Source organism: Hydra viridissima, unplaced genomic scaffold, assembly GCF_058129835.1.
Source record: "Hydra viridissima isolate aposymbiotic clone 2 unplaced genomic scaffold, HvirCarnegie_v1 scaffold_9, whole genome shotgun sequence".
In the NCBI taxonomy this organism is placed as follows: Eukaryota; Metazoa; Cnidaria; class Hydrozoa; order Anthoathecata; family Hydridae; genus Hydra; species Hydra viridissima.
Window position 1 is genome coordinate 9023643 of NW_028324308.1, and position 20696 is coordinate 9044338.

Genomic DNA, 20696 nt, shown 5'->3' on the forward strand with positions numbered 1-20696 from the left:
TTAAATTGTTAAAAATTTATTTTCCAAAATAAATTTACATTCAACTTTGTATTGTTATTAAACTTGTGTCCATTTAAATATACCTCTCCTAGATTTTCGGTTGTTTGCCTTCTCAAATAAACAACAGGGATCGAGGTTTACCTATCAAATATACTTTTAACATAAGCGATGGAATCTTTTTCTTTAATTACTCCTAGCCATAAGAGCTTAAGTTGTCGTACCTAAAACTCAAAAAAAAAAAAAAAAAAAAAGAAGAAGAAGAAAGTTTTCATTATAATTATAGTCAGAATTATTTACCATTAATTATAATAAATTGACAGATAAAACAAACAAAAAAGACAATTATGTTTAAATTTAAAAAAGTACTTGTAACCTGAAATGTAACCAGGCAATCTAAAGTGAAATATAAGAAAAAATATTATTAGAAAACTATTTTTAACTTTTTTATATTTATAATTTATATTTATTAATTATAACTTTTACTTAATAGTTAGAGTGATGATACAACTAGAATTTAAAATATAGTAATAACTTTTTTTAAAATAATTAAATTATCATAATAAATCTAATTTAAAAAACTCTACAATAAACTCTAATATAAAATTGAGTAATCTCTAGTCTAGTTCCATCTTTACTACTTATAACTCTAGTTCTAACTCTAAGTTATAACTACTACTTGTAACTCTACTTGCTGTATCTCTACTAATAACTCTAATCTAAAACCGAATCAATTAAAGACACTTAAAATTAGTTTTTGTTTAAAATAAGTTTTTGTTAAGAAAATATTTTTATGTATTTAACAAAAAGATTTCAAGCCATTATGCTCACAAAACAAAAATTAATAAATCAAATATCTAACTTTTATTAAGGTTTTTTAAAAAATTATTATTGCAGTGATAGAAATTATCACATTGAAATGATAATGAGCATACTTTTTTACCATATGATAAAGAAATGTAAGGAAATATCTCCGTTTTTTTTTCTCTCAATACACTGCAGGAAATGAGACCTCATACTAATTTTATCCCAGATAACTAAACTTGAATCAAAACCATTGCATAAAGCAGTAGCATTTGCAATAGCATAAAGCCCACAATCATTTCCATTGTCTTGCTTTTGACATCTTATGACCTCCACATTCAAAGAAGAAATACATTCATTTATTAACAACGATCGTGCAACTCTGTGTACCAGTAATGGAACAGTGCTTTTATTAAATCTATTAAACAGTGAATCATAATACTGAACAGAATTAGAACCATTTTTAGATGTTAAATTACTTATTAGAACCCAATGCGAATTTCTAACATTAAGTATCTGAACAAACTTTCCAGAAATAGTTTAAACACCAAAGTTTTTTTGAATTAAAAATCCAAGAACTTTGAAATCCACCTACTTCAGGAAACTGATGTGAAAGAAAGCTTTGTGCAATATCAATTAAAGTATCATCAAGCCAACAAGATAGATGTTTTAAAACATCTATGCACAGCTTGACTGACTGTGCTGATAATGTTGAATTAAAATTATCTACAGAAATTGCAGGACAAACCAATCTTTTGGATTTAAATACACTTGCATCAGTTAGAGAAGTTGGATGCTTTCTCTTGCTGGATTTTTTTAAGATTATTTTTAAATCATCTTTTTCAATTAATTGTTTAGTCATTTTAAGACAATAATCATGCTCTTTTAAAATCAATTGGGTGGACAATGCTTGTTTTTCTGATAAATAAGGCTTTATACATAATGCAATTTACCATCTAAAGTATGTAAAAATTTAGATTTAATTCAATGAAAATAATTATTTATTCAACAAAGTATAATGCAATGTTTACATACCACATAGTTTGAATTTTTTGCATACTTTAAAAAAGATTTAAGCTCTGATTTGTAATATTTCATCCTTACATCAGAGAGATATTGTTTAACATCTTCAACAGAATAGTTATGAACAAGCATTTTTCAAATTAAATTCTTGACTTGTAAATTAGAAATTTGAGTAACTTTGAATATTTACCTAACGGAACAAGGCTACTTATTTAACGATAAATTTCACCTACCTAACGGAAACTTAACATCATATCTGCGCATGCTTATCGCATGCGCAGAGCCATCTGTCTGCTTTTTTAACGGGCTACTTATTTAACGTGACAGCGGAAATTCGTAACTAATTTTATTTGAATACCGCAACTGCAAGTCGTAACCGCTCGATCCAGACCATTGTCGTCTTCGTTGCCGTTGCAGTTTTCATGTCGTAAGCTCTCTAATTATTCAGGATGACAGCAATATAAACAAGCTTTAAGCTTAATTTTATATAGCTAGACATTCTTAATATTTTAAGAAATAACACTAATGATGATATAGAAATTGAGATCATATACTTAACTACTTTAGTACATGTATAGCTAGAGATATAATAAATAATACAAAATATCAACTAGATTTGTAGCAACTCGGAGCACAATGGTTTCATGTCCAGGGAATTACTCCATTTATCATATTGCTGTAGACTTCCAGTTTATGAATAATATAAAATTTTTTATTTTTATGTTTAACAACAGAAATATATACAGCTAAGGATAAATAACTTATACATAAAATGAATGTAAATACAATAAAGAAAAAAATAATTTGTCACAGTTTTAAAGAATTTAGCAAAGCCAATTTATGGCAAACCGCAAAAATAACTAAGTAATTATTATCAACATGGTATGATTTACCAGCTATATATAAACTAATTTTCATTTGACAAAAGCAAATGGGTTATTATTACAGACCGCCGATTTGTTACTGTTTATCGGTTTGCGGATTTTGCACCGAATTATCTATGCTAAACGGTTCAAATTACTTATGGATTGATTTTATCCGAAAATAATGTATCGGAAAAAAATTCGTTAAAATTTTTTCGGATTGCAATCCGATTCGAAACTTTCGGATCGGATTGCAATCCGATTCGATACTTTTGGATCGGATTGCAATTCGAAAAATTTTTTTTGAATTGGAATCCGAACCGGTATTATTTTTACGGATTTATATGGATTCAGAATAAAAAATCCTTTTGAAATTAAATTCATTTCTATTTATTTGTAATAATCAAATATACAATCAAACGAAATGATTACCTTGTTAAGAAATAAAAAAAGTCAAAATCACACTGAAAGTTAATCTTTTCCTAAACTCATTTCCTGGCCACACAATGTCTTGAATTTTGCTGAGTTGCTTAGTTTTTTCTTTCATATATACCAACATCTCAACCTTTGAGATTAAAAGATTGGTTCGTCTAGAGCTGTATATATTCCCTGTTGTTAAGAAAACTCTTTCAGATGTTGATGATGCAGCAGGTATACAAAGGTTTTTTCTGGCCAGCCTTGACATTATTGGGTAAATATACTGGTTTTGTTTCCTGAATTCCAGTACATTTGTATTTTCTGGAACTGGTTTTGAATTCAAATACCCCTCAGTTTCAGCAGAAATGACTTTCTTGGTGCTTGTTTCACCTCCAGGATTAATGTAACTTGCACCAAACACTTTCTTCCTCAGTTGTTCAGTGAAATCAAAGTCGTCATCATCTTCATCATCCAACATTGAAGGGGAAGGAGTGCTTTGGCTAGCCAAAGTTTCTTTTTTTGACAGTTCTTCCATAGCTTTCTTTACTGCAGTTTTGACTACTTCAAAATTTTCCCCCTCATCCACAAAGCACATGCCCTTTGTGTTAGGATCTAAAAAAATGAGCTATAGAGAATTCAATATTCATCAACTCCCCTTCAAATCTTTTGTTTAGATCTTCATTGAAGTTGTGAGCAAGCTCTGATGACACCTCGGTTTTTGGCTTGATCATCTCCCTTGCTCATCTTTCTCTGATGCTGTATAGGCAATTAATAACAGAACAGATGCTAACATTCTTTTCGCTGCTGCATTTCTCAGAGAATTCTGAGAAGCCTCTCAGAAGCCGGATGACAGATTGAATAGATTCCACTTCATCATCTGTTGGTAAAAAATCTGTCAACTTACAACCTCCAGAAACAGAAGGGTTCGGATTCTTTAAAGAATGCATCGCCGGAAGAAGATCCACCACAGACTCCATTTGATGGAGGTCAGAATTGACCATTTTGGACATCTTTTATCATCGACAGCACCACTGACAACTAGATTTAGACGGTGGTTGACACACCAAATTGCACTTTGAACCCCAATTGATTTCCTAACACCTGCTTGGACATTAGCTGCACCGTCGACTGTTATCCAGGATTTGACTCCAAAATCAAGTTCAAGTTTGTTGATAGATTCATTGAGCTTCTTGGCAATATTGTCGCCAGTATGTTGTTCGGGGAAGTAGGACATTTCTACCAAGAAGCGCTTTAATTGGAACTTTGAATCTATATAGTGGAGTGTAAGGCTCATGAAAGACAAATTGGTGTGATCAGTGGTCCACACGTCGGATGTAACGGCCACTCCATCAAGATTTCACTTGTCTGTATTGAAAATGTTTTTTACTTGTTCCTTGATGAATTTAAAAAGGAAAGGAATGTATTTTGTGGATATATTCTTTGCTGTAATGGCTCTGAACTGACCGTTGGTTTCAGTTTTCATTATCCGGGTGAATGCGTCAGTTTCTACAATAGAAAATGGTTGATTGTCCTCAATCACCCATTTAGTAATGTCAACAACAGTTCTTATTTGATTGATGTCAGTAACTTCCCATTCAGGTTTGGTAGCCTATTTTCTGTTTTGCCGTGTCTGTGTGTTGGAAGTGCCACAAGTTCCACTTGGTCCAGGCTGTGGCGATGCTGGTGTATCTTTTTGTATCTGTGGACATCTCCTCTTTTTTCCTCTTTCTTGTGTTTGTTCAAAATCTGAGTCTTCAGAGGCAAACTCATCAAAATGTCTGGTATTGTTGATTTTTGCTTGTCTTTCCTTTCTAATTGTTTATATAAATTCAAGTGGACTCTTTTCAAATGGCTCCTTAAAGGACTTGTGGTGCTTTTATTGATTAAGTATATTTTGTCACAGGCCTTGCATTTTGTCTTGTTTTCCTCCACATTGTTGAAGAATTCCCAAATATTATACAGCTTTGGCATCTGAAAAGAAAAACAAAGTGAAATAAAAAAAAAAAGAAACGAATCGGATCGGACGAATATTTCGGATTATTTATTGAAATTAAAATCCACAAAAATGGATCAGATTATTAATAAGGATTACTTTTCGTATTAAAAATTCGAAAACACGGATCAAATCACATTTTCGGTTAACAGACTTTTTAATGAAATATTTGCCTCGATATTTCCTTAATATTTGCCTTAATAAAAGGTGATTTTTGATGCATACAAACAGTTTCCGAAAAAGAACTAATTATTAGGCTACTTGAAAATTTTCCTTAATATTAGTCTTAACAACAAATGATATTTTAGAGGCATGCATAAAGTTTTCTATAAAAGAACTAATTATTTGCCTTAATTATTGAAATGAACGTAACAATTTTTCAAACTAGTTTTTATCTCTATTTCTATTTTTATTTCTGTTAACATTTAAGTAGAAGAAATATAACAATATAAATTTTATCGGACCAATCCACTAATTGAAGCAATCCGCAAAGCGAAGTAATTCGCAAAGGAATTCGATCCACAAAACACGGTGATTTAAGCGTAGGATGTCATTGTGAGCATGCGCATCAAATTACACTATATAAAAAATTTTTAAAAAATGGCGGAGCAGTTTTTCCGTAAAAACTTAAAACTTTAGTGATTTCCTTTCTAAATGTCTATTTAGTCTTCGCAATCAAAAAAATAAAAAGTTTTTAAATTATATAATTGATAAGCTCTTTATTAAATTTAAAAAAAATAAATAATAATAAGTCGTAAAGTAAGAGATTTTTTTGTTTAAAATAATTAAGTTTTTAGGTGAAAAAAAAACAGCATCCCCTCAATTATTTAAAGAATATCTTGCGACTGAAAATTTCATGGATAAAAATTAAAACTATATTCTTATTCTCAATACTATAAGGAAAAATTTTATGTTAATCATCTTCACCAGTCATTTTTTTAAATCGAGACAATTTATATAACGTTAGGCAAAAATTATTTTATTTTTTTGACTAAAAAAAATGTAAGGTTAGCATATTTATGCTTAAGGATTAAAATCAATAAGGTCAATTTGAAAATGAAATTTAAATTAGGAATTTGTTTTTCTTTTAAACTTTTAAAATTTATAACAAATTTTCAACTAATTTTAAAATTCTTTTACAAAAATATTTGTAAAATTTTATAAACTCATTTTTCTTTTTTTTACAATTGGCTTTATATCTTTTGCTTTAGGATGATTTCTTAAAAAATGTTCTTGAACAGTGCTTTCTAGCCGACTACAACCCTTCATATGCCAGAATAATCTATTAAGATTGTTGAATTCGGCGTGCAAACTGCCAAAATAACTGGAAAAAAGCTTAGGAAGCAGTTAACAAAACTTATCCTATTCAAAAACCAATCAAAAATACTTTTATGATATGATATGATATTTCATATATATATATATATATATATATATATATATATATATATATATATATAATAACTCTAGAAGGAACCTCTGAGTTGTGTGTAATCACAGTGCTCAGCTAATAGTTCATGCAGCATTTATAATTTTTTAGTGCCTATCTGATGAACTAATGCCTAAAAAACATTTTATCTTAAAAATAAAATCAGCTGCCTACCATGCTGTTGTGTTATTAACCTTCTAGCACACAGCATTGGGTAGTTAAGAACTAAAAGGTACATAAATTATATAACAAATGCTAACTATTTGAAACTTGAGATTTCTGCACAAGCAAACAAATACTTTTTCTTTACTTTTATTAAACAAACTAAATTTAAGCAAATTAAAATTAAAATTTGTACTTAGTTTTACTGAGAATTTTTATTTTATCATATTCTAAAAAACGAAAAACAGAAAGTTAATATAGAGCAACTTATTGTAAGAATATGTTTTGTTAAATAAAAAAATATTTATATTTGAAATTTATGTAAATATGTAATATTCCGCTATTTTTATGAAAAAAATCTTATGTTAAACAAAAAAACTAGATTTTTATTAGAAAATTATATATTTATCAATATTTGAGCTTAAGATATGAAACTTGATTATCATCAGTTTCTAAATTTTCATATCACCATTCCTTAATTCCGCCGCCATCTTGGGAGGCCAAAACTGGCTTCAAAAAATTTTTTCGTATACGCTACCAGTTATATTTTGAGATCAGTGATTCGGACGAATAACTGACGAATAAACACAAACATGGCAGGTTGTTAACGATTGAACTTTTCAATGACATCGCAAATGGTGGACGCTTTTTATTAACGACTATAAATAATTTTTTAAAGAGTGAAAAAAGAAAAAAAGAAATCAATAAATCAGGAGAAATTTTCCTTTAGTTTTTCAAAAATAAAATCAATTAAAAAGAAAAAACGAAATATCTAAAAAGAAGAAAAAAGAACGAACTATTTGAAAGAATATAAAGTAAACTACAAAAGTAACGAAAAAAAAAGTAAACAAAAAAAGTTTAAAAATGAATGACAAAGGAAAGAAAACATTCGAAAATTTGGGAAAACTCGGCATAACAAGATTTTATATTGTTTTTACTTTTTCATATTTTATTAGCCAATCCATGAGCCTTTTAAAAGAAACAAATTTGAATTGTTCCACAGTTTGAAAATTTCAGGTTCCAAACATAAAACTAAAATCACTGATCTTAAACATGACTCCAACTACTTTTGTAAAATGTATGTAGCAAGTCAAAATCGTGTTGGTGATGTCGAGGATTTCTTTTCACACGAAAACAACCATTATCCGCCGTCAATTTCTGAATTCGGAAGGAAGCGTAAGGCCACCAGCAAATCAGATGTCCTCATTTGTTTGGAACAGTATGGTAGCGAGAAACAACAACACTTCAACCCTGACTATAAGGTTTCTGCTCTGATTGTTGATGGTGCAGCACTCGTACACATGCTTCACCCGAGATCGTCAAAGACATTCTCTGACTGCGAAAATGTGTTCGTGGACAGACTTCTGAGATCCGTGCAGCGCCTTGACATTGCTTTTGATCGGTATGTCCCAAAAAGCTTGAAGTCCGAAACACGGGAAGATCATGGATTTGGGCAACGCATAAACGTCACAATGGGTACACTTATTCCAAAAAAGTTTGACAAATTCCTATCTGTGGACTTCAATAAGACTCAACTGTTCGGCCTTATTTCCAGATTCGTTTTAACGCAATCCGTAGTTGGAAAAGTTATCGTTTGTACCATTGAAGAAACTGCATGTGCCAGTCAACAAAATTTAGATGCATCGTCTATATCGCCATGTAGTGCTGAAGAGGCAGATGGCCGTCTTTTGCTCAACGCTAATCATGCACTGAAAAAAGGCAACTTAACTATAACTATACGCACTGTGGATTCCAATGTGGTCGTTATAGCTCTCTCTGTGTTTAGCCAGATGATTGGAGTGAAAGAGTTGTGGATTGATTTTGGAATTGGAAAAGGATCATTCGTCTAATGATTTGGATTGATTTTGGAGTTGGAAAGGTCATTCGACCTATCATTCGTCTAAATGATAGGAGTTCACCATCTACATCAACACATTCCAGATGGTGTATCATCAAATTTACCATTCTTCCTTGCCTTCACCGGATGTGACACAGTAACAACATACTATGGGATTGGAAAACGTACGGCATGGAAAGCGTAGATGAACTACCGAGTAGTTGATGCTGCATTTGACAATCTTTCAACGTCAGACTTAAAAAAATGATATCTTAACTGAGAGGGCAATGATAGGCCATTGAGCGATTTGTAGTATTTATGTACAATCAATCATCAACCGCTGCTGGTGTTAACGAATGCCGCCGTATCCTCTACACCATAAAGAATAGAGCAATTGAAAACATTCCGCCGACTGCAGACGCTCTTCTGCAGGACACAAAGAGAGCAGCACTGTAGGCACATTTATGGAAACAATGCTTGTCTGCTGTTACACCAGGTATATACCAATTGAATGGGGATGGAAAGATACTGCTGATGACTGCTATACACCACTTTGGTGCACTCTGCCGGAGGTTTCTCGACATTGTCAGGAACTAATTCGTTGTTCGTGCAAAACTGAGTGTAAAAACTGTTCATGTAAATGACATGGTTTACCATGCATTAAGCTGTGTGCATGTAACAGCTATTGTTACAAAGAAACAAATGGTGATTCATATGAAGAGCAAGAAGTTGAAGAAGACCCGGAATTTGACCATGTTCTCCAGATTTCTTCCATGACGAATCGTAATCCAAAAGTGTATTGTAAATATGTAAATACTTGAAAACGTTATTCTGTTTACAATACAGCTATTATACTTTACCTTTACACTAAAGAAGTTCGTTTATTTCTTATTGGCGACCTATGCTTGCTCACTTTTTAATTCTTAATTTTAACACATCTAACAAGCTTTGAGATTTGTCTTATATTTTCAATATAAAAATGATGAGTTATGTTATTGTTTGATCAGCATTCCAGTGTGTTTTTTTTCCATAATTGTTAACGATACCAAGACCTCATTATTTTAAGATGCTTCCTCTGCATATTGTCAGCTCCTTCCTTACCCACTGACATTGTCATAGTCCTTTATGACTGTTATCTTTTAATTGATTTCATTTAGTATTTACTGCAACTTACTTGAAGTGCATTGCTTGAATACTGTGAGTATGTAGGTAACAAATGTGACATTATTGTAATTTGATGATAAGCAAAGCCATAGAATAACCGTTATTTGATGATTTATGTTTCAACAGATGTCTTTCATTAACTGGAGAATTACAAAAACCTTGGAATCCTGATGCTTTATTTCTTATCGGTTATACTCGGTTGTTGCTGTTGACAAGTGAACGAAATCATTGTCAGTAGTTTTTATTGGCAAGAACCAAGTACATTTAACAATTTAATTAACGAAGTATGTATGTATCATGAACTTTAATGTATTATTACTTATTCATTTCCATATAAGTATGAGTTTCTTTTTACATCATCGAACAAGACGGCGTTTATTTTAAGTGGATGTCACTACTAGTTCTAAAGTTATGACTGTTTGAAAACTTTCAAGATGGCCGATGGCAGCCATCTTGAAATTTCAAAAAATTGTTCCAGTCAGTTTTATGTAACTTTTCTCTTAGAACAAATCGACGTTTATTTGAAGTGGATACCACTACTGGTTCTACATTTATTACCATTTAAATACATTCAAAATGGCCGCCATTGACCATTTTGAATAATTCATCTGTAAAACGTTTCCAGATGCATAAAAAATTTGTGTCTCGCTATTTTTTTGTAGCTCATACCGTCCACTATCACTATGCAAAGTTACACGCTGGTGTCCAGAAGTAATAATTTTTATGATAGCCAGCTGCACTATCTTGCATAAGTAAAAGGCACTGATCTCAAAATATAACTGGATAGCGTATTCAATTGCCTTTTTCAAAAAAAATTGAAGCCAAAATTGGCCTCCCAAGATGGCGGCAATCGGAGCTCTTAGTGGTGATCGATGTACATTTTATAAGGCTTTTTACAGAAATATTAAAGTAAATAAATAGAGTTTTGAAAGGAAAACTAGACTATAAAATAAAGTTTTAATGACTTTATAGAAATGAAATGATTTCTAAAAAAATCAGACAATTAAAGTAATTATTTAGTACTAAGGTACAAAATATTCGATATACTTTTTAAGTGCAATTTACGATGAAATAATATTTATGCATAATCTACGTACCTTTTAGTTCTTAGTTACCCAATGCAGTGTGTAGAAGGTTGATAACATGACTGTATGGTAAGCGGCAGTGGTGTCTACTTACAATTTTGACAAATTTTATATTTTCAATTTTTGTAGCAAGATACCAGATATGTACATGCTGCATGAACTATTAGCTGAGTGCTGTGAGTACACACAACTCAGGGGTTCCTTCTAGGATTATTTAATACATATATGTAATTAATGGATATAGTATTTAATAAAAATATTAAGTACAAAATGTTATTTTTTACGCCGTGGACAGCCTACCGAAAGTCGGTAGTCAAAAATAAATTCTTATCCTACCGAAAGTCCGTTTCATTGGCTAAGAATTTCACGTGTCAAATCAACCAATAAAACACGCTTTTGGTAGAATAAATAATTTTGAATGGACTGCCGACTGTCGCACGTAGGAGTATTTGACGATTTTAGCTGGCCAAAATTATTTCTCTCATTTTAACAGCTGAAAACTTTACCATATGACAAGAAATTGTAAATTAAATGTTTTTTGTACAAATCCAAGCCAGTGGCGTTCAATATAGGGGAAAGATGGGTACTTTAGGGATTACATTTTATTCTATTCAATAGGATTTGAGGAAATAAATGATATATTATTTTTCAAACTTGTTTATGGTAAATAACATACTATATTTTGATATTTAATAAGATTCCACTTCGTCATTGTCAGAAAATTCTTCATTTTCGTTGTTTTCAGTGTCGAAGTCTTGGACTTCTCCAGGAAGAAGCAATTCCACAGCTTCTTTTGAAAAAGGCTTTGTAAGTTTGTGTTTCTTTTTCCCAATGCTGGACAACAGAGGGTCGGATGTTAACAATAACCTATTAATGATATCTTGGTTACAATCTTTTCTAGAAAATGTTCTAGCATAGCTAAGTCTGTACTCCCGGAAATGTTTGTTTCTGGCTTCGGCAGCCTCTTCCAACAATTGTCCAATTGGAAAAAGCGCATTCTCTACTATATCAGGACCATGTACTAAAACTTTATGCAGAATTGGAGTCATTGGACACTAGGGGTATAGTTCAACATAAAGCTTTGCAGTATCCAAAGTATACTGTCTGAACTTTTCTACATCAATCTTGTGGCCACTGGAAATTACTTCTAGGATAATTTTCATTCTGGAAATTAAACGGAAGTCTACTCCAGTGATATCTGCAGATGTTTCCGGGTCGTTGAAGAATCTCCTGCTTGTGTTGCCGTTATTGGTATTCCCAAATCCAACCTTAGGTATGTCGACAAGAATGCCCATTTTGCTCTTGAATTCATCTTGGATTTTCTTTTTCCTATCTGAGATGAGTTTATTCTCATCTTCATTCAGCCTTTTCTGCCATTTTTTTACAGGCAATTAATATGATAGGTGAAGGAGACTTTCAAAACACCGTATTCTAGCATGCAGAATGGATAGTCCAAATTTGTAGCTGCTTTGATTATCAACACATGTTCTGTCCAAATCATTAAATTGTCTTGATGTTGCTCCACAAATATAACATCGCATGGTCGATTTAGTGGTGGTTGCTGCGTTACAGACTTTTCCGTCATTCATAGTTAACATCATCACATGTTCTACTGCTATGTCTTGAAGTTGAGTTGGTTTCAAGCCTGCAATTTTGTTTTCCATGTAAGCAATTTCTTCAGCTATTACATCAGCAGTTTCTTTTATGAACCTAATTCGAATTGGCCTGCAAAACCTTGGAGACGATGCTGTAGGGTTTTGCCTGATAACCTTTTTATTTACTCCACAAGTTAGCTGTAATGGAACCATTGAGCATTGAAATATACTGGCATCAGAATTAGAGTCATCCTCAAACTTTTGATTAAACTGTGTCTGCTGGGAGCCATCACAACCCCATTTCGTAGATAATTTCATATGTTTACGCCCACTTTCCGTTAGAGTCTTGATAACTTCTTCTAAATACAACACCAATCTTTCGGCAGTATGGTTTAACAGACTTTGTAAGTCTACTTCAGCTAAACTTTCTGTGACGGTGAACGAATCAGGATCAGGATAGCATGTTTTTTTTTCTTCGACCAAAATACTGTAGCAGGGCCATTGCTTCTTGTCACTTGTACGTACGATTTCATATTGAGATTTTGTTAGGCCTGCGTCAGTAAATATTAAAAGAGCCTCTAACGGTGTCAATGATTTTTTTGTAGGTTCAAGACTGCTGCGATAGGCTTTTTTATACTTTCCCGCTTGTTTGGGAGATGTTTTAAGATCTTTGAGGACGGTTGCAGCACTTCTTTTGCCACTTGTTGTCAAACAAGTTTCAGCTGCAAAAACAATAGCTTCTGGTTCCACATCTTTCCTGAGCTGTTCTGTTTTTCTCCTCTTTGAACGTTCACTAGAATCGACAAAACTTTTTCTTGGTCGTCCTGCTGATGATGGAGTGGATGGGGTACCCGGTATTTGGAAACTCCCTTGCAGCCAAGGACCATGCTTCTTAATAAATATTTCATGAGTTCTGGATGAAGACGACCACATTTTTCTAAAAATAGCTTTAAACCTCGACATTTGACGCTTGTATACTGTTTTTAGTTCTTCGGTATATTGATTTCTTGATAACAAATTTTGATCAGCTTAGTCCATTTTTTCATTGAAATTTGGAGCCTCCTGCTGCTGAATACTGTTGTAGAAATCCAAACGAGAGATTGTTTGCATTCCTGATGACCAATCTAGAAAAAAAAATTAAGTTGAAAAATTCTTCTTGGACCTTGATGTGCTTAGAACATGATTAAAATTTAGATGGCATCAACAGGCAGTTGAAATTAAGATTTTTAAATAGCTAGTGGTATAAACTCATAGAAAAACAAAAAAAAATAAGAGGGTTTCAATGCGCACTACAACTTTTTCACTTTTAAAGTCAAAATTTACTTTAAAATTCGTTAAAAAAATGCTAAGTGTCATGGTACATAACTTTTGTGGTAATTAATATTTCAAAACGGTAGTAAGAGTAAATAATGTACATACCTGTCATAGATTCATCCATGATATAACACTGTAAAACTTCTGTTGTAAACACTTGTACACAGTTTCAATAAACACCACTAAAATCGCTCGTAAATAAAATTAACCACGCAGTTATAGATCGGATATTTAACTAGACTGTGTAGTTCCAATTACTACTTTTATAACCAAACTATTAACTGCTCATTAAGTGACCATTATCGAGAGATAATAAGGGTAGGTAATTAAGTGGGTACGGCCACTTTTAATAATTCCAATTTTGGCCAGCTAAAATCGTCAAATACTCCTAAGTGTGTCGCACAGTGGGACGAAATCCCGATTTCGTGGCCAAAAGTCAAATTTTTGAGTTTTACATTTTCGCCTTTTTACGTTCAGATCTTGTTTACAGATAGTCCTAGAACAAAATTCCGAACAGGGCAGGTATATACCTGCTCTAGGGTGGCCTGGGCGTCAGCTGACATTTAGCCTCCGTTCGGTACGCACTAAACAAGTGGACACGTCGAAAAATTCTTGCCTGTTTTAAAGTGCTGTTAAACTGAAGAAACTATTTCAATTGGAATTCGGCAAAATGGAATCACTTTCTGGAGGCATGTAAAATATATGGTTATGCACTGTTATAGCTAATTTTAATTTTTTTCATATTTAAATCGCGCGACAAGTAAACATAAAAAATTTTAAGTTTTTTATCTGAAATCGATTTTCTAATGTCGTTTTAAAAATTTACCCGCGGTTATCCACCTTCTTTTGACAAGGAACTGATAGTGTATAGTGTTAAATATAACATGTTAAAAAACTGGCTGCCATTGAGTGCCATTTTAATAGTGAGACTAGTTTTTATGGAGGAATGCGTGGTGCGACATTAAACTACGTTAATAGATTAATGTCGCACCACGCATTAATGGTCATGGAAATTAGTGAATTAACATTATTTAATGGCACTAATTACATTTTAATGCAATAATTTTTTATTTTAAATATATGCTTTAAAAGTTACTTCTAATTCCGTTTTATGATAATCTCAAAGTTTTATAAAATAGTCCTCAAAGAACTTTCAGCAGTTATTACTGTATTTTTTTTTACAGAGTCTTCCAAATCTTCAAATATGGAATTTTCAAGAAAAGATATATTCTTTATGGTGAAAGACAGTTTAAAAAATGAATTTAAATTCATCATTGATGTTTTGACAGATGCAATTTTCAAAAAAACGGAACACACTCTTAAAAAAGTTCCGGTAAAATGATGGAAATTTCAGGCAAAATTCCTGAACTACTTCGTGCCGTATGGAACTAGACGAACATTCAGGTAAAATACCTGAACCTGAACTGGTTCAGGATTTTTACCTGAACCTGAACTTTTTCGGTTCCGGTATTATACCTGAACCTGAACCAGTTCAGGTTCAGGTATTTTACCTGAATGTTCGTCTGGTTCCATACGGCACGAAGTAGTTCAGGTATTTTGCCTGAAAAGAGTAAATATTCAGTAAAATGCCAAATTGTGATTATAAATGAACTCGGTTTAGACGTAAAAACGATATTTGATTTTCAGAAAGTCAATATATTTAAATTTATAATTATTACAAATTTACGCTTAACAAAGCAATATAGGAAATAGTTATTAAAATATAAATGTTTCAGCATATGAAAATTAATTAAGTCTTTTTTGTCTAAGATAAAGCGACAAGTCACTGGCTCCTCTCGATAGATGCGTTTCATCTTGGTAACCTAACGCGGTATGTTGCAAAAAGTACAATATATGGCTACATTGTTCCGCATACTCCATGTTCATTAAAAAATAAACTTTAATTAATATGTCCACAGCATAAGATATACATCTGTTGACAGGAATAGCTCGACACTCTGTAACAATAAATAATTGTTTGACAAAGCAATGAGTACCCAAAGCTATGACTTAAGGATGCTTGTGAGTAAGAATTTGAATCACAACTTCCATCAGAGTTGATGCCTATTTAGACACAGTAAGGAAATCAAAATAAGTCATTTAAAAAATCTAATTTTAATACATAATAAATATAAATATCAGCACATACAACTTAGAACTAATACTATATTTACTATATTTAATAACTAAACATACAGTAGAATCCTGTTAACTCAGACCCTGGATAAGTCGGACAGATTTTCAATTCCCCTTGAATTTTCTCTACATATATGTATGTATAGAGAGAGAGAGAGAAAGAAAGAGAGAGAGAGAGAGAGAGAGAGTAAAAGGAGGATTGAAAATCTGTATATATACCAAGATACTGGTATCACGGTTTACCAAGAACTTCGCTTAACTCGGAATTATCTTAAGTCAGAATATTTATGTATTTCCCTTCCTTTGATAGTCCGACTCTCAACAGGGCATTTTTTTGTATAGCAATGTTAATAACATGTAAAGTTATTAAATATATATTATTGTGCATATTACTACAAACTTAATATTATACTTAATATATTATGTAGTAATATGCACAAGAATATATTTAATAACTTTACATGTTATTAATATTGCTATACAGAAAAATGTATATGTATAATTTATAACATTATTATAACATTTAGAACATATATTTATATCTATTAGAAGAATTTATGCATATATGAATAAATTTATACCTATTAGAAATCTATTATTCCAATATACCGGATAAAATTGAATGAAATGTTCTGCAACTTAAGCAGCTGATGTACAACTTTTATTCTTTGATGGCACTTTAATTATAAAGGGGAGTAATAAGAATGAAAAATCCATTTCAATTCCTGTTTTAAAAAAACAAATTTGTTAGTGAAATCATTTTATTAATTTATAAAATATTATAATGATTTTACATATCAAATACACTCTGCCATATTGTTTTATAACACTAAGATACCTATAGAAGTGTTGTCTTGCATATCAAGCTCATCTAGAATCTGCTTCACCATCAAATTTGTCTTTTGCCTTGACCAAGAAATAACATGTGGCGTTATTTGCTCCCAATGAGCCAAAAAATCATTTGACTCTGGGAAATTGCAACAGAAATCCTTCTGAAACTAAGATAAGAATATAGTATAAGATTGCTTGTAAAATCATTTTCTTTAATTTTACTTTAGCAAAACCTAAGAATACTTTAGCCAAACCTATATGACAAAAAAAATATTTAAAAGTTACAAGATCATCTTGTAATTTTTAAATATTTTTTTGTCGTATAGGTTTTGCATGTAACTTGTAATTAAAAAGATGCATCTTGTAATTCATACAAGATGCATCTTAGAAAACTTAATTTTTTTGATTTTTTATCATAGTGTTCAAAAAGTCAAAATTTATAGCAACCCCTAAATATTATCAGATTTACTTCAAATTTGGCTACAATATTGCAAATATTAATAGGAACAAAGGCAGCCTTGTGGAGAAATGAATTTCAATAGTTTATAATTTTGGACCACCCTAATGTATATACATTGTGTATATATACATCTGTATATTTACAAAGGCAGCCTTGTGGAGAAATGAATTTCAATAGTTTATAATTTTGGACCACCCTAATGTATATACATTGTGTATATATACATCTCTATATTTACATATGTATATATTACATTTACATACATATATGTGTGTATATTTTTTGCGAACGTACGTAAAAGAGATGTGTTTATTATATATACATCTCTTTTAGGTACGTTGGCAAAAAATATATACATTTATATGTATGTAAATGTAATATATATATATGTAAATATACATATATAAATACGTAAATTTACTATATACACATCTCTTTTACGTACGTTCGCAAAAAATATGAAAAGATAGCTTACTTTTAAGCTTTTCTGTAGCATCTATAGATGTTCTGTAGCATCTATAGATAGTCCTTTTGATAATAAATATTCTGCCAACTTTGACTCTGACAACTTTTTTATGCTCATTTTTAATAAAAAATTTTAAAATAAGAGAAAGCAAGCACATGCGACCTCTAAAAGCTTTAATGGCGATTGCTGTTGGCGCGGAAAAATAATTTTATATTTTCAGGCGATTTATTTGATGTTTCCGGTAAAACACCTGAACGTTCCGGTAGAAAAGTTCACGCAACTTCTTTTGCCTGAACATTTCAGGAGTTTTACACTAAGTGTTCAGCTAGTTTGCTAAAATACCTGAACCGATACGGTAAATTTCCTGAATGTTCAGGTAAATCTGTCGACCTGAACCATTCCGGAGAGAGTTTGCCTGAACTTTTTTAAGAGTGCATGTGATACAAGTAAGAGAGGATGAAATGTCATTATCACAGTTATTTTCAAATTTTCGATCTAGATGCAGGAAGATGGGAAGCAGGAAGATGGGAAGATTTTTTTCTGAAAAAAAAAAGAAGAATGGTTGAAGGGCACCGTACAATTTTCAAAATTATCCAATACTGAATGCACAACACCTGAGAAGATTGTGAAGAGTGATAATAAAAAAGGAACATGTGGGCGACCTTCGCAATCCTTTGCTTCATCTAGTGAAAGATCAAAAAGGCGAAAGACTCAAGAAGTACGTTCTACTTTTTCTACAGAAGAATTGGCAAATGAGTTTAAGGACTTCTGGTCAAGTACATGCTGCTCAAGTTGATAAAGATGTCACATTAACAATCCCAACAAGAGCCTCAAATTATATATCCGCTGTTAGTTCACAAAATGAAGTACCTTTAACCCCAGATGAAGCACTTTTTTTAATGATCGAGAAAGGAGAATCAAAGCACTCTTATCAACTATCAAGAAATGTAGCTAGAGCACATAAATGCAAATTATACCCATCATACCTTGAAGTAGAAAAAGCAAAAAAACGTTGTTATCCATCAGTTGTGTACACAACTGTTAGTGAGTCGTGCGCACAGATTGAACTACAGGCTTTACTTGATCATACCACATCTAGAATTATACAACTTCAGGCTGATGTCATTGGTACTCTAAATCCGGAAATTCTGCAAAAATTAGTACTTTACTGTAAATGGGGTGTGATGGAAGCAGCGGTCAAAGTGTTTATAAACACAACAACCACAAGACGGGTGAAGCAACTATTGTGTGGAAAAATCCTAGACCATCATCTCCGCGATTCTGCAGACCAATACGATTGCAGTTGTACATGAAGATGTACAGTCAACATTGAAAGAAGTTACCGACATTGAACTGCAGATTGAGGGTCTTGCACCATATGCTAATGAACAAAATGGAAAATCCATTTCAGTAACTTATTGTATGTCATTTACGATGATAGACGGTAAAGTCTGTAATGCAGTAACTGGTACCACTTCTACACAACGCTGCTTCCTGTGCAAAGCTTCCTCTAAAGAATTTAATGACATCAACAAAATTATAAAAATGGACATTACAACAGATAATTTAAGATTTGGCATATCTACATTGCATGCATGGATTCGCTTTTTCGAGTGCTGTTTGCATCTGTCGTATAAGCTAACAACTGAAAAGTGGCAAGCTCGTCGAGAGGAAGATAAAAAGAATGTGAAAATACGTAAGGAAGAAATACAGACTCAATTTAGGATAAAACTGGGGCTTATCGTTGATCGACCAAAGCCAGGATATGGAAGCTCTAACGATGGAAATACAGCGCGCCGCTTTTTTCAAAATGCTGCTATATCTGCTGAAATAACAGGAGTCGATGAAAAATTAATTCACCGATTTCATGTTATTTTGCAGGTAATTTCGATCGGGTTTGATATAGATGATGAAAAATTCAAAGACTATTGTGTAAATACCGCCCATTTATTTGTTGCTTTATATCCGTGGTATTACATGCCTACATCTGTACATAAATTGCTGATCCATGGAGCAGAAATTGTAAAGTATGCCCTTTTACCGATTGGACAACTTTCTGAAGATGCCAAAGAGTCACGCAATAAGGACATTAAAAACTTCAGATTACATCATTCAAGAAAATGCTCAAGAGAATCGAATATGAGAGACATTTTTAATAGGCTCTTATTAACATCAGATCCATTTCTCTCGAGCATCAGGAAATTGCCCCAGAGACCGGTAAAATCTCTGCATCAAGAAGCTATACAATTGTTAAAACAACCTGAAGTCACCAGACAAGAGGCAAGGAACGATTTCGATTCAGATACAAGTGTTTCAACATCAGATTCCGAATCGAATGATTCGAACATTGATGAATATGACATACGTGATTTTTGTTACTAGGATTAAAGAAATAATTTTTTACATATATGTGACTTAATCTTTTGCCAATTTTAAAAAAAGTAATAAAATTAAAATTGCAAATTTCTGTTTTTTTATTAATAGTATAAATTTGAAAATAATTTTGCAATGTTTTTGCTCTAACTTAACTCCTGAATCATTAGCAATGACCTCGAAAACCAAACTACATGAGATTTCGTATTTTCAACGTATGAACAGTTTTGGCCGCCATATTGGAGCCGCCATTTTGAATTTTTTAAATCTGACCTCAGATTCGTAATCAGCGACCTCGAAAACCCTTATGTAGGTAATTTGGGAATTTTGGCCACAAAATCAGGATTTCGTCCCACTGTGTAGGTATGTGCGTATCTGCGATTTACGGCACCGATTTTAAAGTTAAAATCTGTGACCATTTTTTCACCGCATGCTTGAGGTAGGTATCGTAAGGATGGATTTTTCTCGTCTTTTTTTTAGAATTTTATATTGACTTAGATAATATTTTAAAAGTAGAGTGTTGTAAGTTTATTGCAATTTGTTTTTTTTTTTGCAGTTACTAACGTTTTTAGTGATTTCATTGCTATTGAAAACTTCATTCCTGTTCTGGAAGTGAATTGACATTGAAGGGATGATGGGTTTTTTTTCTAACTTTTGAATCAATTTTATATATCTATTTTCTATGTACCTGCCAAATTTTATTAAAAAATAATGACACGCTCATATTCTATTTTTGCACGCAGTAAA

The 20696-nt window shown here is 32.1% G+C and overlaps 1 protein-coding gene, 2 long non-coding RNA genes and 1 pseudogene across 3 annotated transcripts; all 4 read right to left on the minus strand.

Annotated features, from left to right (window-relative positions):
- Positions 1-2053, minus strand: LOC149883894 (uncharacterized). The gene is made up of 3 exons (XR_016455728.1): positions 1837-2053; positions 367-393; positions 1-221 (listed from the first exon to the last, which is right to left on the minus strand). It is a non-coding gene; the product is annotated as an uncharacterized LOC149883894 (long non-coding RNA).
- LOC149883895 (uncharacterized) lies at positions 526-1841 on the minus strand (annotated as a pseudogene).
- A 9759-nt stretch (positions 2054-11812) lies between the features above and the next one.
- Positions 11813-13649, minus strand: LOC145180984 (uncharacterized). Its single transcript, XM_090098107.1, has one exon. The coding sequence runs from the start codon at positions 13330-13332 to the stop codon at positions 12166-12168; it is 1167 nt and encodes a 388-aa protein (XP_089954233.1). The 5' UTR covers positions 13333-13649; the 3' UTR covers positions 11813-12165.
- A 1684-nt stretch (positions 13650-15333) lies between these two features.
- On the minus strand, positions 15334-17783 carry LOC145186759 (uncharacterized). Its single transcript, XR_016455801.1, has 4 exons — positions 17586-17783; positions 16658-16817; positions 16401-16544; positions 15334-15747 (listed from the first exon to the last, which is right to left on the minus strand). It is a non-coding gene; the product is annotated as an uncharacterized LOC145186759 (long non-coding RNA).
- Positions 17784-20696: the final 2913 nt, after the last annotated feature.

What these genes read in the sequence shown, in the direction of transcription:
- LOC145180984 (XM_090098107.1), bottom strand. Translation starts at nt 13,332, where the DNA reads ATGTCGAGGTTTAAAGCTATTTTTAGAAAAATGTGGTCGTCTTCATCC.